We start from the raw sequence: 26,499 nt of genomic DNA on the forward strand, positions 1-26,499 counted from the left end.
AGGGGGTGATCTGAGTTTCGACCCATTTTCAGGGGGTGTTTCATAAATTTCCCTAAAAACAAACCTGAACCAAATACATAATTCAAATCATAATTGTCCTGGCATCTAGACAACCCAAGGCGTTGGAGGGGGCTTGGATGCAAGACAACCAAAGTGCCTAGACGCCTAGGCGATGTCTTGACAACTATGATTCAAATAACCCCTATGTTGACCTACTGTAGTACGTGTGCAACCCTTGAGTTCTTAAATTTTCTGATTGCCCTCCCCAAGTAGATTGCCATGAACTTTAAACATGTTTCTGGCTTTCCCATACTCCAGTGGAGGAGTATAAAGCTCATAACCTATCTTCATTGCCCACTCTATGAAGTTGTCTCTCATCGGAGAGAAGTAACACATTTTCCAGCCCTTTAGGCATCAAGGTACCCTAGATGCCTTTGCATCAGTCCCGCCTAGATAAAAAAGACACCTAAGCGTCGCCTTGTCATCAACATTATGACTACATCTGATATACTACAATCTAAAGTGCTTAGACTTGCAAAAGAACCATGGCCAGTAAGCCCACTAGCAGATAAATTATAAAGCATTAGCATGCTTCATTAACTCAACTAGAGCAAACTCTCAAGGCTGCAACTATTGAGCAAAAAGGGGATAGGCTATATTTTGATTGCTTGAATAAAGCAACTCAAACATAGAGGTGCAGGTGCACACAATGCATGAAAGATGTACAGCACCACAGCATAGTTGTCGTGGCGCCAAGGCAAACCTAGACGGTGGCCAGGAGACTAAGGCTCTGTATGGTAATACTTCTGTTTTTTTTTAGTGTTTTTGGGTCCGGCACACTTTTATGTGTTTCTGTGTTTTTTAAGTGTTTCTGGGTCCTGAAATGTTGTATGGTAACTCAGAAAAAAAACATTTATGAAGTTTAGAAGAAACAGAAATCTGTATAGGTTGCACTTAACAGAATCGTTTCTATTGTTTACCAAAAATTACGTAATTGCCACCTACATCATGGCTTTTATACTAATGGTTTTTTTAGCAAAACAGAAGGTATTTTACCCTAGCTTTCTCATTTCACACCTTTCAAAGGAGTGATTTGCTTAGCCAATCAAATCAAATAGTAGAAAAAGTATAAATCCAATGGCAACAAGGCTTCCCAAAGGGATAGGTGCAGTAAAAATTACAACAATAATGGCTGAGAATCAATCTGTTCCAAGGAGGGAAAAGAAAATGCTTGTGGATGCATAGATAAGGGTATGGGAGAAGGCATACTAGTTTTTTCACAAATAGAATTCTAATAGAAAATGCAGAATCAGAAAGAAATTACAGATTGCAGGACTTCACAAATTTAAAGAGAGACACTGAACTCTGATGACAGTTTGTGAAAAGTCATTGATGTAATACATTAGTTTCACTGTAGAATGGAGATCAAATAAATTTTCCATGACGAACAAAGAAAGTTTTAAGCTACCACAAGCAGCATAAGCTTCTTTACTAGCACAATCTCTACGATTAATATCAGTGCTAAAACATGAGGATCCATATCTGTTCGAAGGAATTCTTACAAGAAGTATCCAATCATCCATAATAATCCACCAATTCAATTCCAAAAGAACCTACTATTTAAAAACCAAAATTTCCGATAACCCAGATTTTTTTTTCCCTTTTCTTTTGGGGAGGGGGAGGGTAAGAAGAAAAGGAAAAAAGAGGAGATTCATTTAAGAGCACAGGGAGCTCTGGAAGCTCTGAACCACTACTGGGTCCGATTTTGGGTGCAATTCTGGAAGCTCTGAACCATTCTAGCTTCTTTCGAATACCCAGAAAGTGAAAAGTAAACTTGGAGAAAGAAGACCCAGAAGAAGAAGACGCATTAACCATTGCAGGAAGGATAAGTTGAATAGTACAGGGAATGTACGCCATTAAAGTTTCCAGAAGAAATAGTTTTAAGCCTTTTCTATCCACATAAATAAAATCCTCTCAATCACCAATGCAACCTCTGTGGCTCTAGGGTGGAAATGAGGCACGTTGATGCCACCCACATCAAGGTCTGCTCGCACAAACCCTCACGTTTTTTCTGCCTCTCTCGTGAATCCTCTTCGCACCAGAGGTTTAGTGCGACGGAGATTTGCAGAGGTGGAGCACGAAGAGAGCACCAGTGGAGAGTTGCAGAGGTCGTGAGCAAAGAGAGCAACTGATTTCTTCTCGGATTTGCAGAGAAGAAGCAAGAAGGTAGTCTTGCGAGTGAAAGAACACTACTCTTCTTCTCGAATTGTGAAGTGTTAGGGCAAAAAACCCCTATTTGTTACGTTTAGTTGACACTTTACCATTTTGCCCTTGTTAACTTAAGTGAAGCTCATGTTTCTCCGAAAATTTGAAGAAGTGCTTCTCTCATGTGAGAAACACCAATTTGGTGTTTTGCAAATGTGTGCTAAAAGTGTGCTAAGTGTTCGATTCATTTCAAAAAAACAAAAAATCGAACCAGGCATACCATTCAGATTTTAGCGTGTTTCTGTTCCAAAAAAGCAAAAAAAATACCAGAAACACTAAAAAAGAACGTTACCATAGTACCATACAGAGCCTAAGGTGTGCATGTACCAGGGGCTTTTAGATGTAAAATATGATATTTATTTCTTTTAAGATGTAATCTTGACTCTTAGGGGTGTTATATGTAAAATGAAAATTTTTCTTTCTTTCACTACATAATATGAGGGCCAATACATAAAATTAAACTATCTCATTTAAAGTTAAAATTTAACAAATAAAACCCATTTGGTCTTCTTCCTCCTTGGTGTTGACAGCAGAAGTGGTGGTGGTTGTAGCGTGAGTTCTTGTTACGTACTTAACAGTGGTGGAAGTGGGTCGCCGCTGCAACCTTTCTGGTGTTAATGGAAGTTTCTACTGCTTCTTTTACCCATTTTTCTTATTGTTTTTCCATTCTCTCTCTCTCTCTCTCTCTAGTTTTTCTCCCCATTTTCCCTCTTTCATTCCTGCCTCACCCCCCTCCCAATTTCCTCCTTTTTTTACTTTCTTTTTCCCCTATTTCCTGTCTAGCCGTCTTGAACAATATGGAACCGGTCTCCTAGGCATTCAAGAACCACCTTGTCGCCTAGGCCGCCTTGACAATTATGATGTGCAAGGGCTCACGGGAATCAATCACATAGCACCAGGTGCAAGTGGGTGTGCCTCTCACCCATGGAGCAAGCTTCTGGCCTAAGGTATGCGCCTTAATAAAAATGATTAAAACTTAAATATATGCAATGGAGGATTCTAATCTACCAAAGATCCTTTTGATGATCTAGTGTGAGATCTATCCAACTACCATTCTACCCCCCCCCCAACAAAAAATGCTATCACTGAATTGTTCGTAGAAAAGAGTGATGCTATTTATACATCTTGTCCTAAGTTTCCCACGCCCCATTTACATTTGTATTTCCGTTGGACAAAATTGCCCTTACCTTCCTTAAAAAGCAAACAAAAACCAAAAACAAAATGTGGAAATATAAATTTTCCAAATTATATAATGTAAATGCACCTCAAAGTATTATTAGCATACAAATTTGTATACATATTTTTAACCTGTAGTACAATATATTAGTAATTTTTATACACTAGGAAAAACGAAAAGTGTTGAGTTTTCCAAATAGTTATCTAGGTAGGTCCATGAAGAAAAATGTCTGTACAGACATGTCTAGAAAGAAAAATATGAAAATACTAATTGCACTTCATATTAAACTCACTACAACCAATAGCCAAGTCATATGATTAACCACATGCAAATTTCCACGAAAGTTTGAGGAATCACTTCGAGTGAGTGAGCTTGAATTTAGAACAAGGTCTCTACGGACTACGATTGCTCTTTTCAACTTTCATGACATATCGAACAGTAAGACATATCATTGCACAACAACCATAACAAATGGAATACCAAACATTACAGAGTAAATAAATTGAAAGAAAAAAAAATAACGAAAAGATAAAGCTACATTCCACATAATCCAAGAACTAAAAACATCATTATAAGAAAATTTTATACAGAATGACCATGTAATGTCTAATAAGTCATATGTACAAGCAAATAAAGGAGAATCAGAAAAACACATAATAACTAATCACACTAGACTCCAAAACACAAAGGCTCAATGGGGAAAATGTCTACTTCCCCACCAAAAATTCAACATGGAGCTGCCAATCACTTAAATTGAATATGCATTATCTGCATCATAACAGCAAATATAGCAGTGCCAGTATAACTGTAATTACATTCCACATCAAGAAAATCGCAGAAGACAACAAATTCCAAAAACAACAATGAAGGGGAAGCTCCATATGCAAAGAGCAACATGGTCTTACAGTCAAAGAAACCCAATATAAAGACAATGAAGAGCAAACCTGCATTAAGAAAAACACGCCCATAGCCGCCATATGCTCCCCTGATTGTACATGTTGAAACCCAACAAACCGAATCTGCATTGCAAGCAGCATCCCCAGCACATACATGCAATTATATGCAACATACAACCTCATCGAGTACCTCCCAGTTATCAGAAGAACCAAGACATAAAGAGGGATCAAATTGATGATGAACACATAGCCACCCCATGCAGAGACCATGTAAAAGTACCCAAAAGCTGAAGCTAGAGCCCAAGCAAGGGATCCAGTATTCACCGCCTTAACAAACAGATAAAAAGTGAGCAGCAATGCAAAGATTGCAACTCCCTCATTATCAAATGAACCAGCCACAGATCTCGAGATGTAACCTGGGCAAATGGCAATCAATGCAGCCGCAACAAGCCCAACCCCAGAATCCCATATCTCCTTCCCGAAGAAATACGCTACTAAAGTTGTGTTCGAAGCAAAGAACGGAGCAGTCAATACACAAACCTCCCGAATATGGACTGCGAACCTCAGAAACCTCAAAACCCAGTAGATGAAAGCAGCAGTGACCATGAGACCAGGATAAAGCGTCCCTCCTATAATCCGACCCAACGGATACCAACTCTCAGAATCAAACCAGTTCCAGAACTCATAGAATCCCTTCTCAGTAAGAAAAACCGTAGTTCGGTAGTTGAAGTAAGGATCGAATTCATGGATCATGCTCTCATAACGAAGAACACTAAACAACCTAGTGATGAACGCCAAGACATAAATGAGACAGAGGACAATGACACGTATCAGGAGCTCCTGTTGCTTGGTCTTCAGCTTTAGTGATTTCAGAGAGAAGTTGAAGAGATTGGGTTTCACACCAACTTGATCCGCCCCCATTGAGTTCTAATTTGCTCCCGATTTCACACCATTAAAGATTCAGCTTTCCGACCGTGGCGAGAATGCTTAGATTTATAGACGGAGAAGTGCTCCAAGAACCATTTTTCTGACACGAAGGATCCTAAAAAAGCGGTCGTAAGGGATTTTTCCTCCCCTACAGGCGACAGAAAACTTTTGCCAAAACAGAATGTGACTGAATCTGAAGAACAGTGGGTGAATCTGGGAATGGATAAATGGGATTTTCCATGGAATGCATCGAAGAGTTCATTGGAATCAGAGAAAAAAAATGAGATCTTGACTGCCTTGGATCGGCAACGAAAATCGAATTTTCGAAAGGATCACAGAATGTGAAGCCCATAAGCTTGGGGGTTTGTAAGAATTTAAGTTTCCTATGTAAGGGTTTTAGGCTTGCTTTAAAGCCATATTTACGTTTTACTAAAAAAAAAAACAAGGACATATTTAAGAGGAGTATAATCTTTAACTATGGATCTTTCTGCATTATTTATATATAAAAAAAAATTCTTTACCTAAGGAATTTTATCCACTTCTCTTATAATTTTGAGGACAAAAAGTTGGAATGGGGAAAAGTTCCCTCCATGGGACATAGGGCCACGCCCAGACACATTGGGGAGCAGCAATGACTGCCCTGCCCATGAATGGCAGAATTTTTGCTCGCCAATCTACCAACGTGCGTGTTATCAGTGGTTGTCGTGCGTGTTTGCACTCCCATGCAAAGAACAATTTCCTAACAATTGAAATATAACGAGGAGTTTCGATAGGAAAAGTTGTTTGTGCTTTGACCACGTTACAAAAACATAAGTGTTGTAATATGTGTTTTAATTGTCTAAAAAATACTACCTGGTCGTGTAGCCTCTGCGCTCAGACACATGAGCTTGCAAAATTACCCTATCTTTTGTGAAATAAAAAATCTCACTTATTTATATGCTTTTGCAAGTGCTTTTGTTGGCCTCCGCATTGGTGTAAGAGCTACATGACCAGGTAGCGATCTCTTACTCCTGTCTAATATATTTATTATTGGCCAAAAAAATCAAGAGGAAAAGAACACTACCTAGGCGTGTGCGGTGCGCTGCCCCTATGCCCAGACACAGTGGCACACCCCCTTCATGTTTAATTCTTGCCTTTCCATGGGCACAGTGGTCATTTTGCACACCACTGTGTCTGGGCGTAAGGGCAACGCATCCCCTCCCCTCTCCGCAGTGTGGTAGATTCTCATGTAGGTGGTAGCTAAAGTCCCATTCGGCATGGTCTATAGTAGTTTTAGAGAAAATTGATGTTATTTTATAAATGGAAAAAAAGTGGGTCAATCCAGCTTGGCACCATTGGATTCAAGGTATTCCACGTGTCGAGCTCTCAGTCTTGAATTGCACTGCACTTTTAATCTCTGATTGACACTCCCTATTGGGAGTGACCCAAAATGCCCTGCCCAGATTCCGGCTCTGACGAGGGAGCGATGTGCGCTGGCTGGTGTGCAATAAGGAATTAAAGTTACACCTTCCCTCACAAGGCGTCTTTTGGGGATTGGCAAACGCTTAATCCTATAATTGGTATCAGAGCAGGTGGTCGCGAGTTCAAGTCTCACCGGTGCCATGGGTGCTCTATTATTGGACGTGCATTTAGGGGGAGATTGTTGGGAGTGATCCAAAATGCCCTGCCCAGATGCCGACTCAGGCGAGGGAGCGATACGCCCTGACTGGTGTGCAATAAAGAATTAAAGTTGCACCTTCCCTCACAAGGCGACTTTTGGGGGATTAGCAAGCGCTTAATCCTACACTCCCAACTCAATCAACCTTTAAACATAGTTACTTTAAAAGCTATACACTAAAGTGTAACTTCACAACAGAGTTCAACACGTAACAACTTGCAATAACTCTCCTGACAGTCCAAAGTATCGTAACCATTTGAATTGACTATTGGTAATAATCTTCTTTTTAATGAAGGAGGAGAATCAAGAGCATGATTTGTGGGATTGGTATTAGATTGCCCACTAGTCATCGATTTTGGATGTGCCTACCGGGTGTCGATCTCTCCATCTCGAATTGCACTGCACTACACCATTGGATAATTGGAGAAGATATTTTTTCGATCCTTGGTGATATCGTATCGATGGAACGGTACGGATCAGAGGTAAATATGTCACCTAGCATTTAGCTTTTACTATGGATCTTAGTAACTTAAGCGTCTTTTTTTTTTTTTAGAACGAGGAGTATTTGCACACATTGGCCGGAATAATCCACCAGTAATAGGACGGCCACCGCTCCTACTGTCACACAAAACTTCTGTCACAGCGACCAACTGACTTGAGATTGAGCGATGGCTGGCCCAAGGTAAGGGCAACGGGATTCGAACTTAGGATGTCCGAGTTTATAGCTCGCCCCAACGCACCTCATTAATTTATGCATCACCGAGCATATAATGCTATGATTGGGAAGTCATTTTTTATTTTTGTATTATAGTCATGATATAAAACTCTCCCTTTACTTAATTTAATTCTTCTCTTTCGTCATAAAAACAAAGAAGTTAAATATGTCAAAAAAACCTTTTTTTTTTAACGAAATTTCAGTATCTGATACAAATGACCAATTCAATTCCGTATCGATATCATATCGGTTCTTAGGATGACCAATGACCGATATCCAATCTAATACCATACACCAAAACCATACTAAGAAGTGAATATTACCTCATCCCCTAACTTGCTCTTTTGCTCCAACTTCAATCGCCTTGAAGCGTAAAAGGTAATGCATTAGATGGTTCCATCCGATGAGAACTAACCAATTTTAAAAGGAAAAGGACTCAAAGGAGAGGGACTGTCATGAACTAACTGTCTCTTTTTATTTACGACAACTTATAGGAATCCATATGGCGCTAGGTCCCTAATCCAAACCAACAAAATACATGGTGGTGGCTTCGGTTGAGGAGGGTGGTTTGCACTTACATGTGCAAAACCTACTCACTCAACTCGCTAGGCACCCAGGACTACACTTGTGAAAAGCGCAATCAGGATTAAACGTACACTTCATCCCCTCATTGATCCCTTCTTTTGTTCCCTCTTTCATCACTACTCCATGCACTCTTGAGAACAGATCTGTATGCGAACAGTGCATATCATTAACAAAATTATGAATACGATTAATTACTACGAATTATAGAGGTATATGTGTGTGTGTGTAAGAAAGAGAGAGAGAGAGAGAGAGAGGTGGTTTGCGACCTGAAGCAATGACCAAGAAAACGAGTAAAATGGCTAGCTTGATTGAACCCTTGTCCATGGCTTTGAGTTAACTTGTGAGCGAAGATGCAATAGATTTAATTCGTGCATATGATTGATGGGTGGGGTTGTACAAGGGAGGTGGGGGGCTCTATTTATAGGGAGACTTACCTAGATCTGCACACTTTAATTTTGGAATATAATCTACATTAATTGATTTTGTGATTAATTTTGTTTGCTTAAAATAGAGTGCAAGATCTTTGAAAATCTATTTGGATCCTCTTACGTCCAGGCAACCGAGCAGCTCGTGTGGTATAGGTGAGAGTTGCACCGTCCGAAAACTTTTACAGGCCTTTGTTTCCTATACATTTAATGTCACAATGGATAAAGGTGTGAAGTGAGTGATTTTTCAACAATGGTGAGAACCAACCACTATTGCATCAATGTGGTAGAGACACCTTTGTCTCCATGCATAATGCAATAGCCATTTACTTTGACTTTGACTTTCATATTCAAAACACATCATAAAAATTCTCCACCTTGACTTGAATTCCCACATGTTCAAAAACAATCTTCTCCAGCTATCTCCACCTCAGCCCTCAATGGGGCTTTCACATGCTACTGACGCTGATCAAGTCCAAACAGTGCTTGAACTTGACTACTGGAATGTGCTTGGTCATCATATCTGCTGGATTTTCTGCTGTTGGAATCTTCTTCATCGTGATTCCTCCTTGAGAAATTATATCTTGAATGAAATGAACTCTAACATCAATATGCTTGGTTCTTTCATGATACATTTGATTTTTTGTCAAATGTATGGCAGTCTGACTGTCACAATACACAACAGTTTGATCCAGTTGCAATCCGAGATCACCAACCAAACCTCTCAGCTACAAAGCTTCCTTCACTGCCTCTGTTGTAGCTATGTACTCAGCTTCTGTTGTAGACAAGGCAACAACAAATTATAATGTTGCCTTCCAGCTAATCTTCTATCCAGATCTCCAGCATAATTAGAATCAACAAAATCGATGACATGTCCACTGGAATCACTGTTCCTGTCATACACCAAGCCAATATCCGTAGTACCCTTCAAGTAGCGGAATATCCATTTCACTGTCTGCTCATGCATCTTACCAGGATGTCTCATATATCTACTGACAACGCTGACAGCTTGTGAAATGTTTGGTCTAGTGCACACTATGGCATACATTATATTGCCAACTACACTAGCATAAGGAACACGAGACATGTGCTCCTCCTCCTCTTCAGTCTGAGATGATAATTCACTTGAAAGCTTAAAATGAGCAGCAAGTGGGGTACTTACAGTCTTCGAACTCTGCATACCAAATCGCTCGAGCACTTTCTCGTTATACTTCTTCTGAGATAAGTATAGCCTGCCTGCTTGTCAATCTCTAGAATCTCCATACCCAGAATTTTCTTGGCTGCTCCCAATCTTGCATCTCGAACTCGCTACTCAACTGAGTCTTCAACCTTTTAATTTCTAACATGTTCTTGGAAGCAATTAACATGTCATCAACATACAGTAATAAGTACACAAAAGATCCATCTGAGAGCTTCCTGTGATAAACACAGTTATCATACTCACTCCTTAAGTAATCGTGTTCGATCATGAAAGTGTTGAACCGCTTGTACCATTGTCTAGGAGACTACTTCAGGCCGTACAATGATTTCTTCAACCAGCAAACATGATCTTCTTTTCCTTGAATAAACCCCTCTGGTTGATGCATATAAATCTGCTCCTCTAACTGTCCATGTAGAAAGGCTGTCTTGACATCGAGTTGTTCAAGCTCTAAATCAAACAGTGCAACCAACACTAGCAACATGCGAATAGAACTATGATCCACGACAAGTGAGAATACTTCGTTGAAGTCGACACCTTCCTTCTTAGTATAGCCCTTCACCACTAAGCGTGCTTTAAACCTTGCATCTTCAACCCTTGGAGTTCCTTCTTTCTTCTTGAAAACCCATTTGCACCCAACAACCTTTGGCCTTTGGGTTGTTTCATCAACTCCCAAGTATGATTCCTGTAAAGAGATTCAATCTCCTCAGTTATGGTAATAGTCCAGTGGGCAGACTCAGAACCCATGATAGCCTACTGATATGTGGAAGGCTCTTCTACGTTCTCAACTACAGATAATGCATAAGCAACAAAATCTGCATACCTCTGAGATTGTCTGATTTATCTTTTTTGTCTGCCAGTAGCAATAATGTACTATTCTTCCTCTTCTTCTACTTCCTCCTGAATGGGTTGTGAATCGTCTAGAGTTTCAACTTCTAACTCCACCATTTTACTGATACTGTGGTCTTTCCCTACATCAATAAATTCCTCTTTTTGCTACTGTAGCATCACAGACTCATCAAATCTTACATCTCTACTGATAAGAAACCCAGGTGACTTAGGATAAGTGCACCACAACCTGTATCCTTTCACACCTAATGCATAGCCTAGGAATATGTATTTTCATGCCCTCGGCTCAAGTTTACCATCATTTACATGAGCATATGCAGCGCAACCGAACACTCTTAAAGTAGAGTAATCAACAGGGGTACCAAAGCTTATTTCTTCAGGGGTGTTGTACTCGATAGACGTTGATGGAGACCTATTCACCAAATAACAAACAGTGTTAACTGCTTCAGCCCAAAAGTCCTTAGACAGACCAGCATTTGATAGCATGCAACGTGCCCTCTCTAAGAGTGTTCTGTTCATCCATTCTACAACTCCATTTTGTTGTAGACGTTTTACAACAGTTTGGTGTCTCACTATGCCTTCATTCTTACAGAACTTATTGAACTCATTTTCACAAAATTCCATGCCGTTGTCGGGTCTCAGGCGCTTGATTTTCTTCCCAGTCTACTTCTCGATCAACGCCTTCCATTTGTTTGAAGTTGACAAAGATATCATTTTTGTGCTTCAATAAATACAACCAGACCTTTCTTAAAAAATCATCTATAAAGGTTAAGAGATATCGATAGCCACCCTTTGATAGTACAGGAGTGGGACCCCAAAGGTCTGAGTGGATGTAATCCGCTGTACATTTGGTCCTGTGGACCGCCATGCTGAACTTGACTCTGCACTACTTACCAAAGACACAATGCTCACAGAAGTCTAGCTTTTCAATGTTCTGATTGCACAACTAACTGCGTTTGCTTAGAATCGTCATGCCCCATTCACTCATATGCCCAAGCCGCATATGCCACACCTGAGTAGTATCACTTTCTGAGTTTCTTAACTCAGAAACTGATGCAGTGCCTGATACAGTGTTACCTTGAAGGTGGTAGAGGCCATTGATTAGTTGCCCCTTCATCAATCCAGAACACTCTTGCAAACTTTGAGAACTCCACCTACAGATGAATATTTGTAGACTTTGGGGTGGACAGTTCCCAAAGATATGAGATTCTTCTTCAATTCTGGAGCATGCTGCACATCTGTTAAAGTCCTCACAATGCCATCATGCATCTTTATTTGAATTGTTCCTAGACCAATAATTTTGTAAGCCATATTATTTTCCATCAAGACAGTGCCACCATCGGTTAATTGATAGGGGGTAAACCAATTTTTCTTGGGACATAAGTGAAAGGAACAAGCTGAATCAAGAATCCATTCATTTTTTTAGCGGCCAGTGGTCACGGACAACACATTTTCTGCAACATCAGAATTCTCCTCTACAACAGTTGCTTCAACACTTGTAGAGGCATTACATTTATCTCCTTTATCTCTCCTCTTTGGACATTCTGAAGTGCCCTTCCTTGTGACAATGGTAACACTTAATTTTTTTGGACTTGGATTTTGAGCGATCTCTATTTCTTGAACCTCTTGCTTTGACTCTACCTCTCACAACCAGACCCTCTGCTTGATGTATACTTCAATTTTAGATACTCTCTTTCTCAACTCCTAAGTGTTCAAGGAGGCTTTAACATCCTCCATAGAAACAGTATCCTTTCCATAAAGTAGAGTATCAATGAAATGGTCGTATTTGGGAGGTAGAGAACATAGCACAATCAAGGCTTGGTCCTCATCACTAATTTTAATATCAATAATTTTCAAGTCCATAATGATTTTATTAAACTCATCAATGTGCTCATTTATTTGTGTACCTTCTTTCATCTACAAAGTTTATAACCGTTGCTTCAAGTACAGCCGGTTCGTGAGAGATTTTTGTAGATACAACTTCTCCAATTTCTTCTATAGATCGGAAGCCATCTCTTCGTCTGCAACTTCTCGCAACACCTCGTCCATCAAGCTCAATTGTAAAGCACTATGCACCCTTGCCAGCAAGTCTTCCTTATATGCTTCTGCCATACTTGCAGGTAACTTTCCTTTACCTTCTAAAGCATTATACAACCCTTGTATAACCTGCGAAACTTTCATTTTGATATGCCACAGGCTGAAGCTATTTCACCCATCAAATTTCTCGATCTCATATTTAGCAGCTGAGACGTATACAGCCATCGTAACAAGACACCAGTAGATAGCGGCTCTGATACTAGTTTGTTGTAAATAACACCAGGATTTCATGGAAATCGCTTACTAACTGTGGGTTTTAATGGCACGAGAAAATGATGCAAAAACAAGCATACACAAGAAACACAGGGATTTATGTGGTTCGAATTTAAGCCCTACTTCCATGGGTGAAGACAGCGAGATGATTTCACTATTAAACAACTGGAGAATACAATATGATTCTCTCACACTAACCCAAAGCCCAATTACACCCCCGAAATTCTTCCTATCTCTCAAAAAGAAATATTACAAGAACTCTATGTAATGTTTGGGTTTTCTATACCCAATGAGATATTTCCAAAGACCTCTCCCTTCCCATTTATGAATAAGCTTTCTCCATCCCATGTGTGCCGAATGCATGAAACAAGTTTTTCTCATTTCATTTGCGGTATAGGTGAGAGTTGCACCGTCCAAAAACTTTTACAAATCTTTATTTCCTATGCATTTAATGTCACAATGGATATAGGTGTGAAGTGAGTGATTTTTCAACAATGGTGAGAACCGACCACTATTGCATTAATGTGGTAGAGACACCTTTGTCTCCATGCATTAATGTAATAGTCATTTATTTTGATTTTGGCTTCCATATTTAAGACACATCATAACAGATGTTTTTCATAAAGAAAGGGGGAAGAGACGAGGAAAAAATGGGGGAGGTTTTAATCGATTTTTTGGGTTTTAAATTTTCTTTGGATCGGGTTATGGTAAAACGAGAGAGAGAGAGAGATGGAAAGTGGATCTGCATTTTGCCCATTCCTAGGTTGACCGTTGGATAAACAAAATGATACTTGTCATTATCGTAGGTGGTGCTAGACGCTCCAGCTCCCGCCACTGCGGGATAAGAGCCGAATCCCCAACTCAACCTTTAAACACGGTTAGTTCAAAAGCTATACACTAAAGTGTAACTTCAAAATGGAGTTCAACACGTAACAACTTACAATAACTCTCATGACAGTCAAAAGTATCGTAACCATTTGAATTGACTATTGTAATAATCTTCTTTTTAATCAAGGAGGAGAATCAAGAGCATGGTTTGTGGGATTGGTATTGGATTGCCCGCTAGTCACTGATCTTAGACGTGCCTGCCTGGTGTCGATCTCTCCATCCTGAATTGCACTGCACTACACCATTGGAGAAGATTTTTTTTCAATCCTTGGTGATACTATATCGATGGAACGGTACGGACCAAAGGTAAATATGTCACCTAGCATTTAGCTTTTACTATGGATCTTAGTAACTTAAGCATCTTTTTTTTTGATAACGAGGGGTATTTGTACACATTAGCCCGACTAATCCACCGGCAACAGGGCAGCCACCGCGCCTACTGTCGCACAAAACCTCAATCACAGTGGCCAACTGATTTGAGACTAAGTGATGGATGGCCCAAGGTAAGGGCAATGGGATTTGAACTTAGGACATCCGAGTTTATGGCTCGCCCTAGCTCACCTCATTAATTTATGCATCACCTAGCATATAATGCTATGGTTGGGAATTCATTTTTTTTTTTATATTGTAGTCAAGATGTAAACTCTCCCTTTACTTAATTTAATTCTTCTCTTTCGTCTTAAAACAAAAAAGTTAGATATGCCAAAAAAATTATTTTTTTAAATGAAATTTTAGTGTCTGATGCAAATGACCAATTCAATACCGTATCAATATCATATCGTTTCTTAGGATGACCAATGACCGATACCTAATCTAATACCGTACACAAAATCCATTCTAAGGAGTGAATATTTCCTCATCCTCTTCCTTGGTCTTTTGCTCCAACTTCAATCACCCTAAAGCATAAAAGTTAATGCATTAGATGGTTCCATCCAATGAGAACTACAATTTTAAAAGGAAAAAGGACTCAAAGGAGAGGGACTCTCATGAACTAACTATCCCTTTTTATTTAAGACAACTTATAGGAATCCATATGGCGCTAGGTCCCTAATCCAAACCAACGAAGTTCATGGTGGTGGCTTCAGTTGAGGATGGTGGTTTGCGCTTACATGTGCAAAACCTGCTCACACAACTCACTAGGCACCCAGGACTACACTTATGAAATGCGCAATCAGGATTAAACGTACACTTCATCCCCTCATTGATCCCTTCTTTTGTTCCCTCTTTCGTCACTACTCCATGCACCCTTGAGAACAGATCTGCCTGCAAACTGTGCATATCATTAACAAAATTATGAATACGATTAATTACTACGAATTACAGAGGTGTATGTGTGTGTGTGTGTGTGAGAGAGAGAGAGAGAGAGAGAGAGTGAGAGGTGGTTTGAGACCTGAAGCAATGACCAAGAAAACGAGTAAAATGGCGAGCTTGATTGAACCTTTGTCCATGGCTTTGAGTTAACTTGTGAGCGAAGATGCAATAGATTTGATTCGTGCTTATGATTGATGGGTGGGGTTGTACAAGGGAGGTGGGGGGGCTCTATTTATAGGGAGACTTACCTTGATTTGCACACTTTAATTTTGGAATATAATCTACATTAATTGATTTTGTGATTAATTTTGTTTGCTTAAAATAGAGTGCAAGATCTTTTGAAAATCTATTTGGATCCTCTTATGTCAGGGCAGCCGAGCAGCCCACGTGCGGCCTCACACAGGTAGGGTATGGACCCCACCTGGGCAGGGTGCTCGGGGACTGGGTGGGACGGTCATTTCACCCCTGCTTGTGTAAGGCCATGTGTTGGCCACTTGGCTACCGGGATGTAGAGGATCTGAATCCTTTGAGAATTGAGAGTGACTATGAATGAGAATATTTAAGCTCTCAAGCTACAATCTAACAGAATTCACCCCGGCTCCGTTTGTTTTGGCGTAAAAATTTACACTGCAAATTTTACTTCCTAAATGTAAAATTTTTCATCTTGAAAAATTATATAATGTTTGTTTCGATAAAAAAAAACATGATAAGAAGACCCCATCTTCCAACGATGACCTCATAAAAACGAATCCCACTTAGTGCAGCCAGCCCACTTATAAGATTCCAAATTTAACAACTGGAGTCAGTTCTTCAACAATCGGGTTTTAAGGGGAGACTTACCTAGATTTGTACACTTTAATTTTGGAATATAATCTACATTAATTGATTTTGTGATTAATTTTGTTAATTGATTTTGTGATTAATTTTGTTTGCTTAAAATAGAGTGCAAGATCTTTTGAAAATCTATTTGGATCCTCTTACATCCGAGCAGCCGAGCAGCCCACGTGCGGCCTCACACAGGTAGGGTATGGACCCCACCTGGGCAGGGTGCTTGGGCAGTGGGCACCCCCTGCTTGTGTAAGGCCACGTGTTGGCCGCTTGGCAGCCGGGATGTAGAGGATCTGAATCCTTTGAGAATTGAGAGTGACTATGAATGAGAATATTTAAGCTCTCAAGCTTCAATCTAACGGAATTCACCCCGGCTCCGTTTGTTTTTTTTTTTTTATGAAACAACAACAAAGTGAAGTGTACTCACACAAACCACACACCAGCCCCACCGGCTCCCTTTGTTTTGGCATAAAAATTTACACGGCAAATTTTACTTCCTAAATGTAAAATTTTTCATCTTGAAAAATTATATAACGTTTGTTTCGATAAAAAAAACACATTATAAGAAGAACCCATCTTCCAACGACGACCTCATAAAAATGAATCCCACTTAGTGCAGCCAGCCCACTTATAAGATTCCAAATTTAACAACTGGAGTCAGTTCTTCAACAATCGGGTTTTAAGATTTAATTCATACAAAAAAATTTGTAGCATATTAAACTCCCATACGACCATATACGAGAAATCTTAAGTAAATCCATAAAATTCTTTCAAGTTCGAAAACAAATTTGTAGAAAGAAAAAACCTTAAGAATCAGTCGAAAAATCCCTCGACAAACATAAGGCACCTTGAATTGCCATTATAAGAAGACCCAACTTGTATGTTAAATCACTTGTGGAAGCCATCCTTGGTCGCCTTTTCGAACGAAGTTTCTTGAGTGGGATTGGCCCGTTCTTGCATCGGGACCAACTTCCTGCACTAGTGAAATAATGGGGCTAGTGGAATCGCTGGGGAAAGCACATCAACTGAAAGTTTCAGACAGGTTAGGGATTGATTGATCCCCTTGGTGCGATTTTTTCTAGCTTTTCCCAAAAACAAATCATTATTTTGTTCTTCCTTGATTCTCTCAATCAAGGATGGTTACACAACCAAACTATCTAAATAAGCTGTAAATTCATCAAAAATAATTTCTAAGTTCAAATCTTTTGCATCTTTCAGAATTTGAGATTAGTTTGTTAAAATTGCAACTAAGTAACTTTCAAATTTCCTACTCAATGCATCAACCACAATATTGGTTTTACCTAGATGATAACTTATTGTGCAGTCATAGTCTTTCATCAAATCTAGCCATCTTCTTTGTCTTAAATTCAACTCTTTTTTAGTAAATATGTACTTCAAATTTTGGTGATTAGTGAAAATTTCACATTTCTCACCATAAAGGTAATGTCTCCAGATTTTTAAAACAAAAATAATTGCTGCCAACTCCAAATCATGAGTTTGGTACTTCTGTTCATGTGGCTTCAACTGACGAGAAGCATAAACTATAACCTCCCCATTTTGCATTAGTACTCATCCCAATCCTACCCCTTGGTGTATGATTGTATATTACAAAATCACTAGATCCAGAAGGAATAGTCAACACTGGAGCATAAACCAACCTCTGTTTCTATTCTAGGAAACTCTTCCATAATGCCAAAGGCTGTCACTCAGTGTTTTACATGCAAAGGATATGAACACGTCACTGCTCAGTGTCCCAACCGTTTGGTGGCTTATATTGATAAGGATAATTTTATCCCTTATGTTCCAGAAGAGCACCTTGGTGTTGAGACAGTTGAATTACCACCAGAACTTGGCCCAGGTGAAGTCAACACCAATGACAATGATGATGATCAATAACCTTGTTATGTTCTTCATCCTATTTTGATCACTCATAAAGTAACTGAGGATGAAGATTGGCGCCACAACAGTATCTTTCTAACCCGTGTGAAATGCAACGATCAATTATGTAGTCTGGTGATTGATAGAGGTAATTGCACAAATGTCGTCTCTGAAGAAACTATTCGTATACTAAGATTGCAAACTGTAAGTACCGTGGTCCTCGGGATGAGGGTTCCTCAACCTCTTGGCAACAAGAATTGGCTTCGATGAATAACGGCATATCGTTCCGATATATCATCATGGGGATTGGGATCATGCTTTATAAAGAAATGAAGTCGCCATCTAGGATTAGGGCCTAAGACCCAATGGGTGTAGCCCCATCCGGGGTTAACGGAAAGGGCTACGTGATTTCATATGGTCTGGTTAGAGATTCAGGGTAAGTAGTCAGGTTACGAGGGTGGGAAGGTGTTAGGCACCCACCTCGCCTGGATAAATCGATCTTTCTACTAGATGCTGATTTTTGAATATTCTCCCTTAATAATATATTCTATACTAACATGTAAGGTTAAGTTATGATACACTAATCATGACAAAGAAGAAAAAATCATTTACGATGTACACTAAAATGAGTTACTTTAATTGTCTACCTTATGCCAAAAAATAATAAGAAGGAAAGAGACAGATACCTGTCAAGAAATACACAAAATAAATGAAAGCGCACCAAGTGCGAAATATGTGATGTCCCATGACTCAGGTGGAGACGGACGATCGGCTTGTCTCTCTCTTGTCGGACAGAGTAAGGACTATATGAGAAGGGTTTCATTACTCAAACTTCGGGAAAAGTAACGGTTATATAAGGGATTCTTGTTATCTGTATGCAGACAGAATAACGACTGTGAAGGGGATATTTTGTTATCCGTACACTGACGGGATAACGAAGTTGCGGGATAAGAACCGCTCTTTACTCGAATGGGTAATCGAAGGATCTACCCATACCTTCGGAGTCTTGGTCCAACAAACACTCAAGAGGGAGAGAATTGGGAAAAAGGGGCCAAAGAATGAGCTGGGAGGGTCTCTCTGCCCGAAAAATCGTGTTTTGGAGGGAAGGGGACCCTCCTATTTATAGGGGAGGGAGGGCCCTCACCCTTGGCCAGATAAGTCCTCCACGGCGTCGTGGGGGACTTTTTCACAGCGTCGTGTGTGACGTCAGCAGGCTGATGTCACACCCCTTCATGGCACCGTAGAAATCAAGTACACGTCCCCACGGTGCCGTAGGAAGGAGCCCACGGCACCGTGAGAGCGTAGTACCACTTTTCCCTTATTTTTGGGCTTAAAATGGGGCTAAAGCGGGACCGTCGTGGTTGGGGAAGGTGAGCAGTACCTCCTTTAGCGTTTAGTAAAAGGGTCTTGTAAGTCATTTTAGGGATGTTAGGGTGATTTGGTTTAGATGTAGGGACAAGAGTCCTTCTTGAGAGAGATACCAATGTCTATCCGTGTCCTGTTGTCATCATCGCCGGGGGGTGACAAAATTCAGTGTCTACACAAACAGAGCCACACCCAACTCCTTACAAAGTTGCATGGGTGAACAATACTAATCTCAAGGTTACAAATATATAAGTGTTTACTCACCTACTCTATTGGTGAATTTGCGAATACATATAGTGTGACATCCTCCTCCTGATTGTCTTTTAATAAGAGTAAATGAGTCCACGTTAAGAATAAACATCCCAAACCCCAAAACCATTTAATAAAAGAGACACATTATACGTAGTTAAAGGATCAAAAGTACTTAATGAAAGCCCATAAATTAACCGACGAAAGTGGTCAGATAAAATCCCCTACACACCTATGTGTACACATTAGTAACTTCATATAAAAAACACCCATTCAACCTAGAGGTGTCAAACCCTAGCCCGAACCAATAAAACCAGACCAAATCGATCTGAAGCAAAATTGAAATGAAGTCTATTGAATCGATTTTGGATTGGTGTGTTACGACACCATACCCAATGGAACCGCATCGAAACAGAATTCATAAAAATTTATAAAAAAAACACAATTTTTTTTCATACTTATATATATACTTGGTATATCAAACCAATAGCAAACTTATAAGAGATATAGCTATGAAACCGAAATCAAATTGAACCCAAATCAAAACCGGTGCACCCTTATTGGATTGGTTTTAGACTCACTCAATCTCACGCTGAAACTGATAAAACCGAACCAAAACTGATCCAAACCGATGGATTGACACCACTAACTCAACCTTTAAACACGTTATAACTTAGAATAATTTCTCTTGACAAAAGTATCATAACCGTTTGAATTGATTATAGTAATACTCTTTTTATTCTTTAAAATCAAGGGGGGGGATTAAGACTCAGGAGCATGGTTTGAGATATGCATTCGGCTCCTCTCCTACGAGTTACGACCCTCTTACCAGACACAAATAGGGGGGAAATGACTGCCCTACCCTTTGTCTGAACAGCCTACCTAGGTGGGGTCCACCCTTGTTTGTGTCTGATAGGAGGGAGGGAGGGCAGGTTGTAGGAGAGGAGCTGGGTCCGTTAGGTATACAGGAGATCTGTATCGATATCACTAGCCACATATCACAATCCTTGGCTGATACTGTATTGGTGTAACGTAACGATATGGACCTGAAGTAAAAGTATCAAAAAGCCTATTTTTTAGGAAATCCAGGGGCAATTCTGTCTGATATGGGAGATCCGATCCGATCCAATTTGATACCGTATCTGTTTTGGAATGATCAATAACCGGTCTGATCCGATACCATATCTGTTTTTGGAATGACCGATAACCGGACCGATACTGTGCACTAAATCCATGATAAAGAGGAAGAACCAAAAAAAAAAAAAAACAAACAGCCATTCGAGTTGAAAATTAAAAGGTAATGTATTAGATGGTTCCTTCTATAACGTTAAAAGGAAAGGAGAGGGACTCTAATGAACTAACTTTCCCTTTTTATTTAGGGCAACTTAGGAATCCATATGCTCTCGGTCCCTACTCCAAACCAACGAAGGTGGTGGTGGTGGTGGTCGCTTCGATTGAGGAGGGTTGTTTGCACTTACATGTGCAAAACCTTTCCACAGACCTCGCTAGGCATCCAGAAGGACACTTGCGAAATGCGCATTCAGGATTATAGGAACACTTCATCTCATCATTGATCCCTTCTTTTGTTCCCTCTTTAGTCACTACTCCATGCACCCTTAAGAACAGATCTACATGCAAACAATGTGTATTATTAATAAAATTATGAATACTAGAGAGAGAGAGAGAGAGAGAGACTGAGAGGTGGGGGGGGGGGGGAAGGGGATTTGAGACCTAAAGCAGTGACCAAGAAAATGAGTAAAATGACGAGCTTGATTGAACCCTTGTCCATGGTTTTCACTTTTCAGTTAACTTGTGAGCGAAGATGCAATAGATTTAATTCGTGCTTATGTTTGATGGTGGGGTTGTGCAAGGGATGTGGGCTCTATGTATAGGGAGACTTATCTAGATTTTTGCACACTTTAATTTTGGAATATAATCTACATTAATTGAATTTTTGTGATTATTTTGTTTGTTGCTTAAAATAGAGTGCAAGATCTTTTGAAAACCAATTTGGATCCTCTACTTTCGAGCAACCGAGTGGCTGGCGTGCGGCTTCACACAGGTAGGGCATGGACCCCACCTAGACAGGGTGCTCGAGCAGTGGGTGGGACGATCATTTCGCATCATCATGTGTCTAGGCGCAGGAGCTACACTTCCACAAAGAATCCTTTTCCCTATTCTCATTAAATATGTTGATCATGCTTTTCAAATGGAATCTTATTTTTTTTCCTTAAAATCAAGAAATTTAATTACAAAATAGACAGTCTATTTTAACAATCAAATTTAAAACAATTTTAAAATTAGTTACACAATCATGTTAAATAATAATGATAAAATTTCCATTTTAGATTTGATTTGATCTTCTTTGCCACCAAAGCCAACCCTTTGGCTTTAGATTTTATTCCAATTAGGTTAGAATAAAATTTTACTTCGTTAATGTAAAATTTTACATGTTGAAAAATTTTCTAATGTTTGTTTCCATAAAAAAACAAACATTGGGACACTTTTCAACATTTAAAAGTTTACATTGTAAAATTTTACGTCGAAACAAACGGAGTGTTTGTCGTTTGGGCTTGTTCTCAAGCCTTACGAATTTGTGACATTCAATCATCTATCTTTCAAAGCTATTAACATTATTCATCAAGTTGTCATTTATCTGGTGATTGAATGATCGGAATCAATGAGAGCACCCCCTTCTCTTTGACACCTTCCTTATACACACGAGAATTGTGCTATAACCATGAATAATTAAGTTTCTAGTTTCTAGTTTTTGGATAATTCTCAATCTATAATTCTCGAGTACCAGAAAAGACATATATATATATATATATATATATAATGAATGACTAAGTTTCCCTCCACCCATAGAGGACGGTTCACCCTCCATCCTATGATTCACAAATCCCTCATAAGGTTTTAGTATGTTTCAAATACTCTCCCGATATGAATTCATCGTGGGTGGAAGGAAACTCGGTCCTATAATGAATTCTAAGTTCTCCGTTGTCCATATCATAGAAGAAAATAAATTGTGATTCTACAATTGCAGGAAAATTTCAACTTTCAAGAGGTCCTTTAAGGCCCAAATATCCCTAATAAACATTGGCACTCTTTAATAATGAATATTCAATTCTGATTTTTACCTCTTTTCCTGAGCTATATACATTATACATGATCACTTGATAAATGGTTGTTGGTTTAACCAAAAAAGATAAAAAGATAAAAAGGTGAACAATTGAGCCGGCTGGACAAGGCTTTCAAAAACCACAGCACAACCCAGATCCCCCCTTTGCTCAAATCAATCCAACCAAGCTAGGCCTTCAAATCTCGAGGTTAGATGGGGCCAACCATGAACTCAAACAAAAGAGAGAGAGTGAGAGAGAGAAAGTCCATCAAAAATATTGTTTACATGACAAGAAGCAAATTCCATCACAATTGTTTATATTATCATGGGAAGACAATTTTTTCCTCACATTCTGATTACATATTCAAAAGAGCATTTTCTTAAAAAAAAAATATATATATATATATATATATATATATATATATATATATATTTCAAAACCTGTTCTCCCATTATGGATTGCAATGCCATTTGTCCTAGATCACAGATTGTTAGGTACCACATGATATGGTGTTTGTTGGAGCTGAATTTGCCATAAGTAACTTGGTGTCACTCCAAGAAAACGATTTGGCACTCCACCAATTCCAAGATCTACTATATCAGTACTACCAAAAGAAATAGCATTGTTTGATGCACCAATAGTGCTATTAATTAGGGATGTAAACGGATTGGATTTGGCTTGGATAGTGTTATATCCGCATCTGCATTCGATTAGCTTTCGGACGGATTCAGATAGTGCTAAACAAATACGGACACGGATAAGGATCGGATATTTTATCCGTTTACGTGTAAATATAGCTTTTCGGATAGCTATAGCCTATCCGTATCCGCATCCGTTTGGCTTTCGAACGGATTTGGATAGTACTAAACGGATATGGACACAGATTCGGAAACGAATTTTGGCTATTCATTGACACCCTTACTATTAATCAAACCATTTGTATAACTACTTGTTAGAGTTTGAACTTATTGTAACATTGGTGTTTTTGCATTTGGTTTTTTAAGTTGGAGATGATAAACCTATGTTATTTGTCATTAATCTTGATGCGTCATACATGATAATGATGGCAATCCCATGTTATGTATGTAAGTTACTAAATTAATGACATTTTTGTAATAATTGATTAATTTGATTAAAAAAAAAAATTTGTTCCAGAACAGGTTTTACCGAATGGATCAATTGATGTTTATATGTTCTGAAAACAATTCTAGAACATATTTACCAAACACCATTTTAGAGGCAAGGAACAATTTTCAGAATAGAAACGGAAAAAGATGATAAAGGCAAAGAAAGACATTTTTGGAACAACAATGTTACCAAACGCAACCTAAAAGGAAAGGAGAAGGACTCTTATGAACTGTCTCTTTGTATTTACAACAACTTAGGAATCCATAAGAGCTCGGTCTCTAATCCAAACCAACAAAGTTCGTGGCTTCGGTTGAGGAGGATGGTTTGCACCTACATCTGCAAAACCTAGCCACACAACCCAGTAGTGTGTGTGTGTGTGTGAGAGAGAGAGAGAGAGAGAGTTTTCTCTCCTCCTTGTGAGTGAATCACCATAACTATTGGAAGTTGTCCAGGCGAAGGTGAAAGCGGAGGTGAAGATGAAGATGAAGGCATAGACAATTTCATGGTAGGGGGCAAATTTGAGGACATTGTTGCAGTAACCTAGAATAATTCGATATGGAATGTTCAAGAAGAGGTGGAGGTTTTTAAGATGGTGGCAGACGTAGATGAAGATGATGGCGATGAGTTTGTGGTAAGGGACAAATTTGAGGATATTGTCGTAATAGCTTGGAATAATTCTTTAGTGGGATGTGTCTTTCCGGTTAAGTCTCATTGCAAACAGGCCGTGACCGAAGTGTTAGTCTCTGCATGGAATGCTCAGTACAAGGTGAAGGTTTTTCTAATGGAGGCCGGTCAATATCTGTTTCAGTGCTTCCCAAAATTTGTTTTCCAAGCTATTTTCTTGTTTGTCGTCGATCTGAAAAGTGTTGAGCTCATTATCGGATGTGGAAGGCTGCATATGTTTTGTTATTTTGATGAAATTGAGTGCTATAGGAACCATGAAGATCCTTCATCGACATCTACAGCGAAGTTGAATTGTTCTCTGGCGATAGCCTTTGCTAGAGAAAACCATACCGCATGAAACCTTAATGCCCATCAAATGATTTCAAACCTTAATGATAATCAAGTGGGATCTTGATTATCAAGAAGTTACAACTCATCAATTGATTATAAAATTCAAAACTCATCAAGTGAGTCTTCATTATTAAGCGGACACAACTCGTCAATCGATTTCAACTCTTAATGCACATTAAGTGGGTCTTCAATCATTAAGCACATTTCATCAATTGACTATAAAATTCAAAGCTCATTAAGTGAGGCTTGATTATCAAGCGATTATAACTCATCAATCGATTTCAACCCTTAATGCACATCAAGTGGGTCTTGATTATCAAGTGGTTACAATTTATCAATTGATTACAAAATTTAAAACTCATCAAATGGTTCTTGATTATAAAACGGTTACAACTCATCAATTGATCTCAATCCTTAATACACATCAAGTAGATCTTTTTTTTCTTCTATTTTATTGAATGTCATTTTTTTTTCTTCCAATGTGAGCATATGGTATAGCTCATTTTCTTGTTAGGAAGGCCCTGTCATTAGTGTGTATGATGATTTGGTCTAATTTCACTCATTGGCTTCATTACTTATGTGTAAATGAAACCTTTGCTACTAGTCTACTACGCACTCGTATCATCAATAGATTTCTGATTTACCTCCTCCCCCCCCCCCCCCCACCCCCCACAAAAAAAAGGGTTTTAACTTGACACTTTTTATAAGAGCAAATAAGTCAACAATATGAATAAACGGCCCAAACCCCACAAGAACGGGTTCAGCCCAAGACCAGTCCAAAACAATTTAATAAAAGAGACACATTATACGTCGTTAAAGGCTCATAACTACTTGACATAAACCCATAAATTAACCCATCAAAGTGTTTAGATAAAATCCCCTACACACTTATGTGTACACATTAGTAACACCGTATAAAAAACACCCATTCAACCTCGAGGTGTCAAACCCTAGCCCGAACCAATAAAGTCAGACCAAATCGATCTGAACCAAAATTGAAATGAAGTCTATTGAATCGATTTTGGATTGGGGTTTTACGATACCAAACCCAATGGGACCACATCGAAACGGATAAGAAACCAAACTTGCCTAAGAACATCGAATTGAAACCAATATAATCTGATAAGAAATCAATAACAGACTAAAATTCATTAAAAAAAATAATTATATATAAACTTGTAAGAGAAATTGATATGAAACCGAAATCAAACTGAACCCAAACTAAAACCGGTGCACCCTTATTGGATTGGTTTTAGACTCACTCTGATACTGAAAAAACCGAACCAAAACTAATCCAAACCGATGGATTGACACCACTAACTCTTTACCAAAAAAAAAAAAAAAAGACACCACTAACTCAACCTTTAAATCATTGTTGGAAAACTAGGTTTTCTGACTTGACTCATTTTCTAGAAAAACTTGGTGACTCGGCCTTGTCAAACCCAATCAAGACAAGTCACAGTTTTTTATTTTATAATGCAATAAATATGTATAAAGTAGTAAAAAAATCATAAAAATACAGATAAATATGGGAAAAAATAATCAAGTAATCACATATCAATGCATTTTGAGTTTATACCATTGAACAAGAGAAGGGAGTCGAGAAGTTGAGGCTTTCTTATTGTTTTAGATTATGGATTTACTATTTAGTTAACTCCATTTCTAGGTGAACTAGTTTTATAATTCTTTAAAAAACGACTAAACTCGCCGAT

The 26,499-nt window shown here is 38.9% G+C and overlaps 1 protein-coding gene across 1 annotated transcript in view; it reads right to left on the reverse strand.

Annotated features, from left to right (window-relative positions):
- Positions 1-5,274, reverse strand: part of LOC122646609 (dolichyl-diphosphooligosaccharide--protein glycosyltransferase subunit STT3B-like) — a 36,899-nt gene extending 31,625 nt beyond the window's left edge. Inside the window, exon 1 of the mRNA XM_043840194.1 lies at positions 4,387-5,274. Within this exon, the coding sequence (XP_043696129.1) occupies positions 4,387-5,259 (873 nt within the window). The 5' untranslated portion in view covers positions 5,260-5,274. The remainder of the gene's footprint in view (positions 1-4,386) is intronic.
- Positions 5,275-26,499: the final 21,225 nt, after the last annotated feature.

Source organism: Telopea speciosissima, chromosome 11 (assembly GCF_018873765.1).
Source record: "Telopea speciosissima isolate NSW1024214 ecotype Mountain lineage chromosome 11, Tspe_v1, whole genome shotgun sequence".
Classification (NCBI taxonomy): domain Eukaryota; kingdom Viridiplantae; phylum Streptophyta; class Magnoliopsida; order Proteales; family Proteaceae; genus Telopea; species Telopea speciosissima.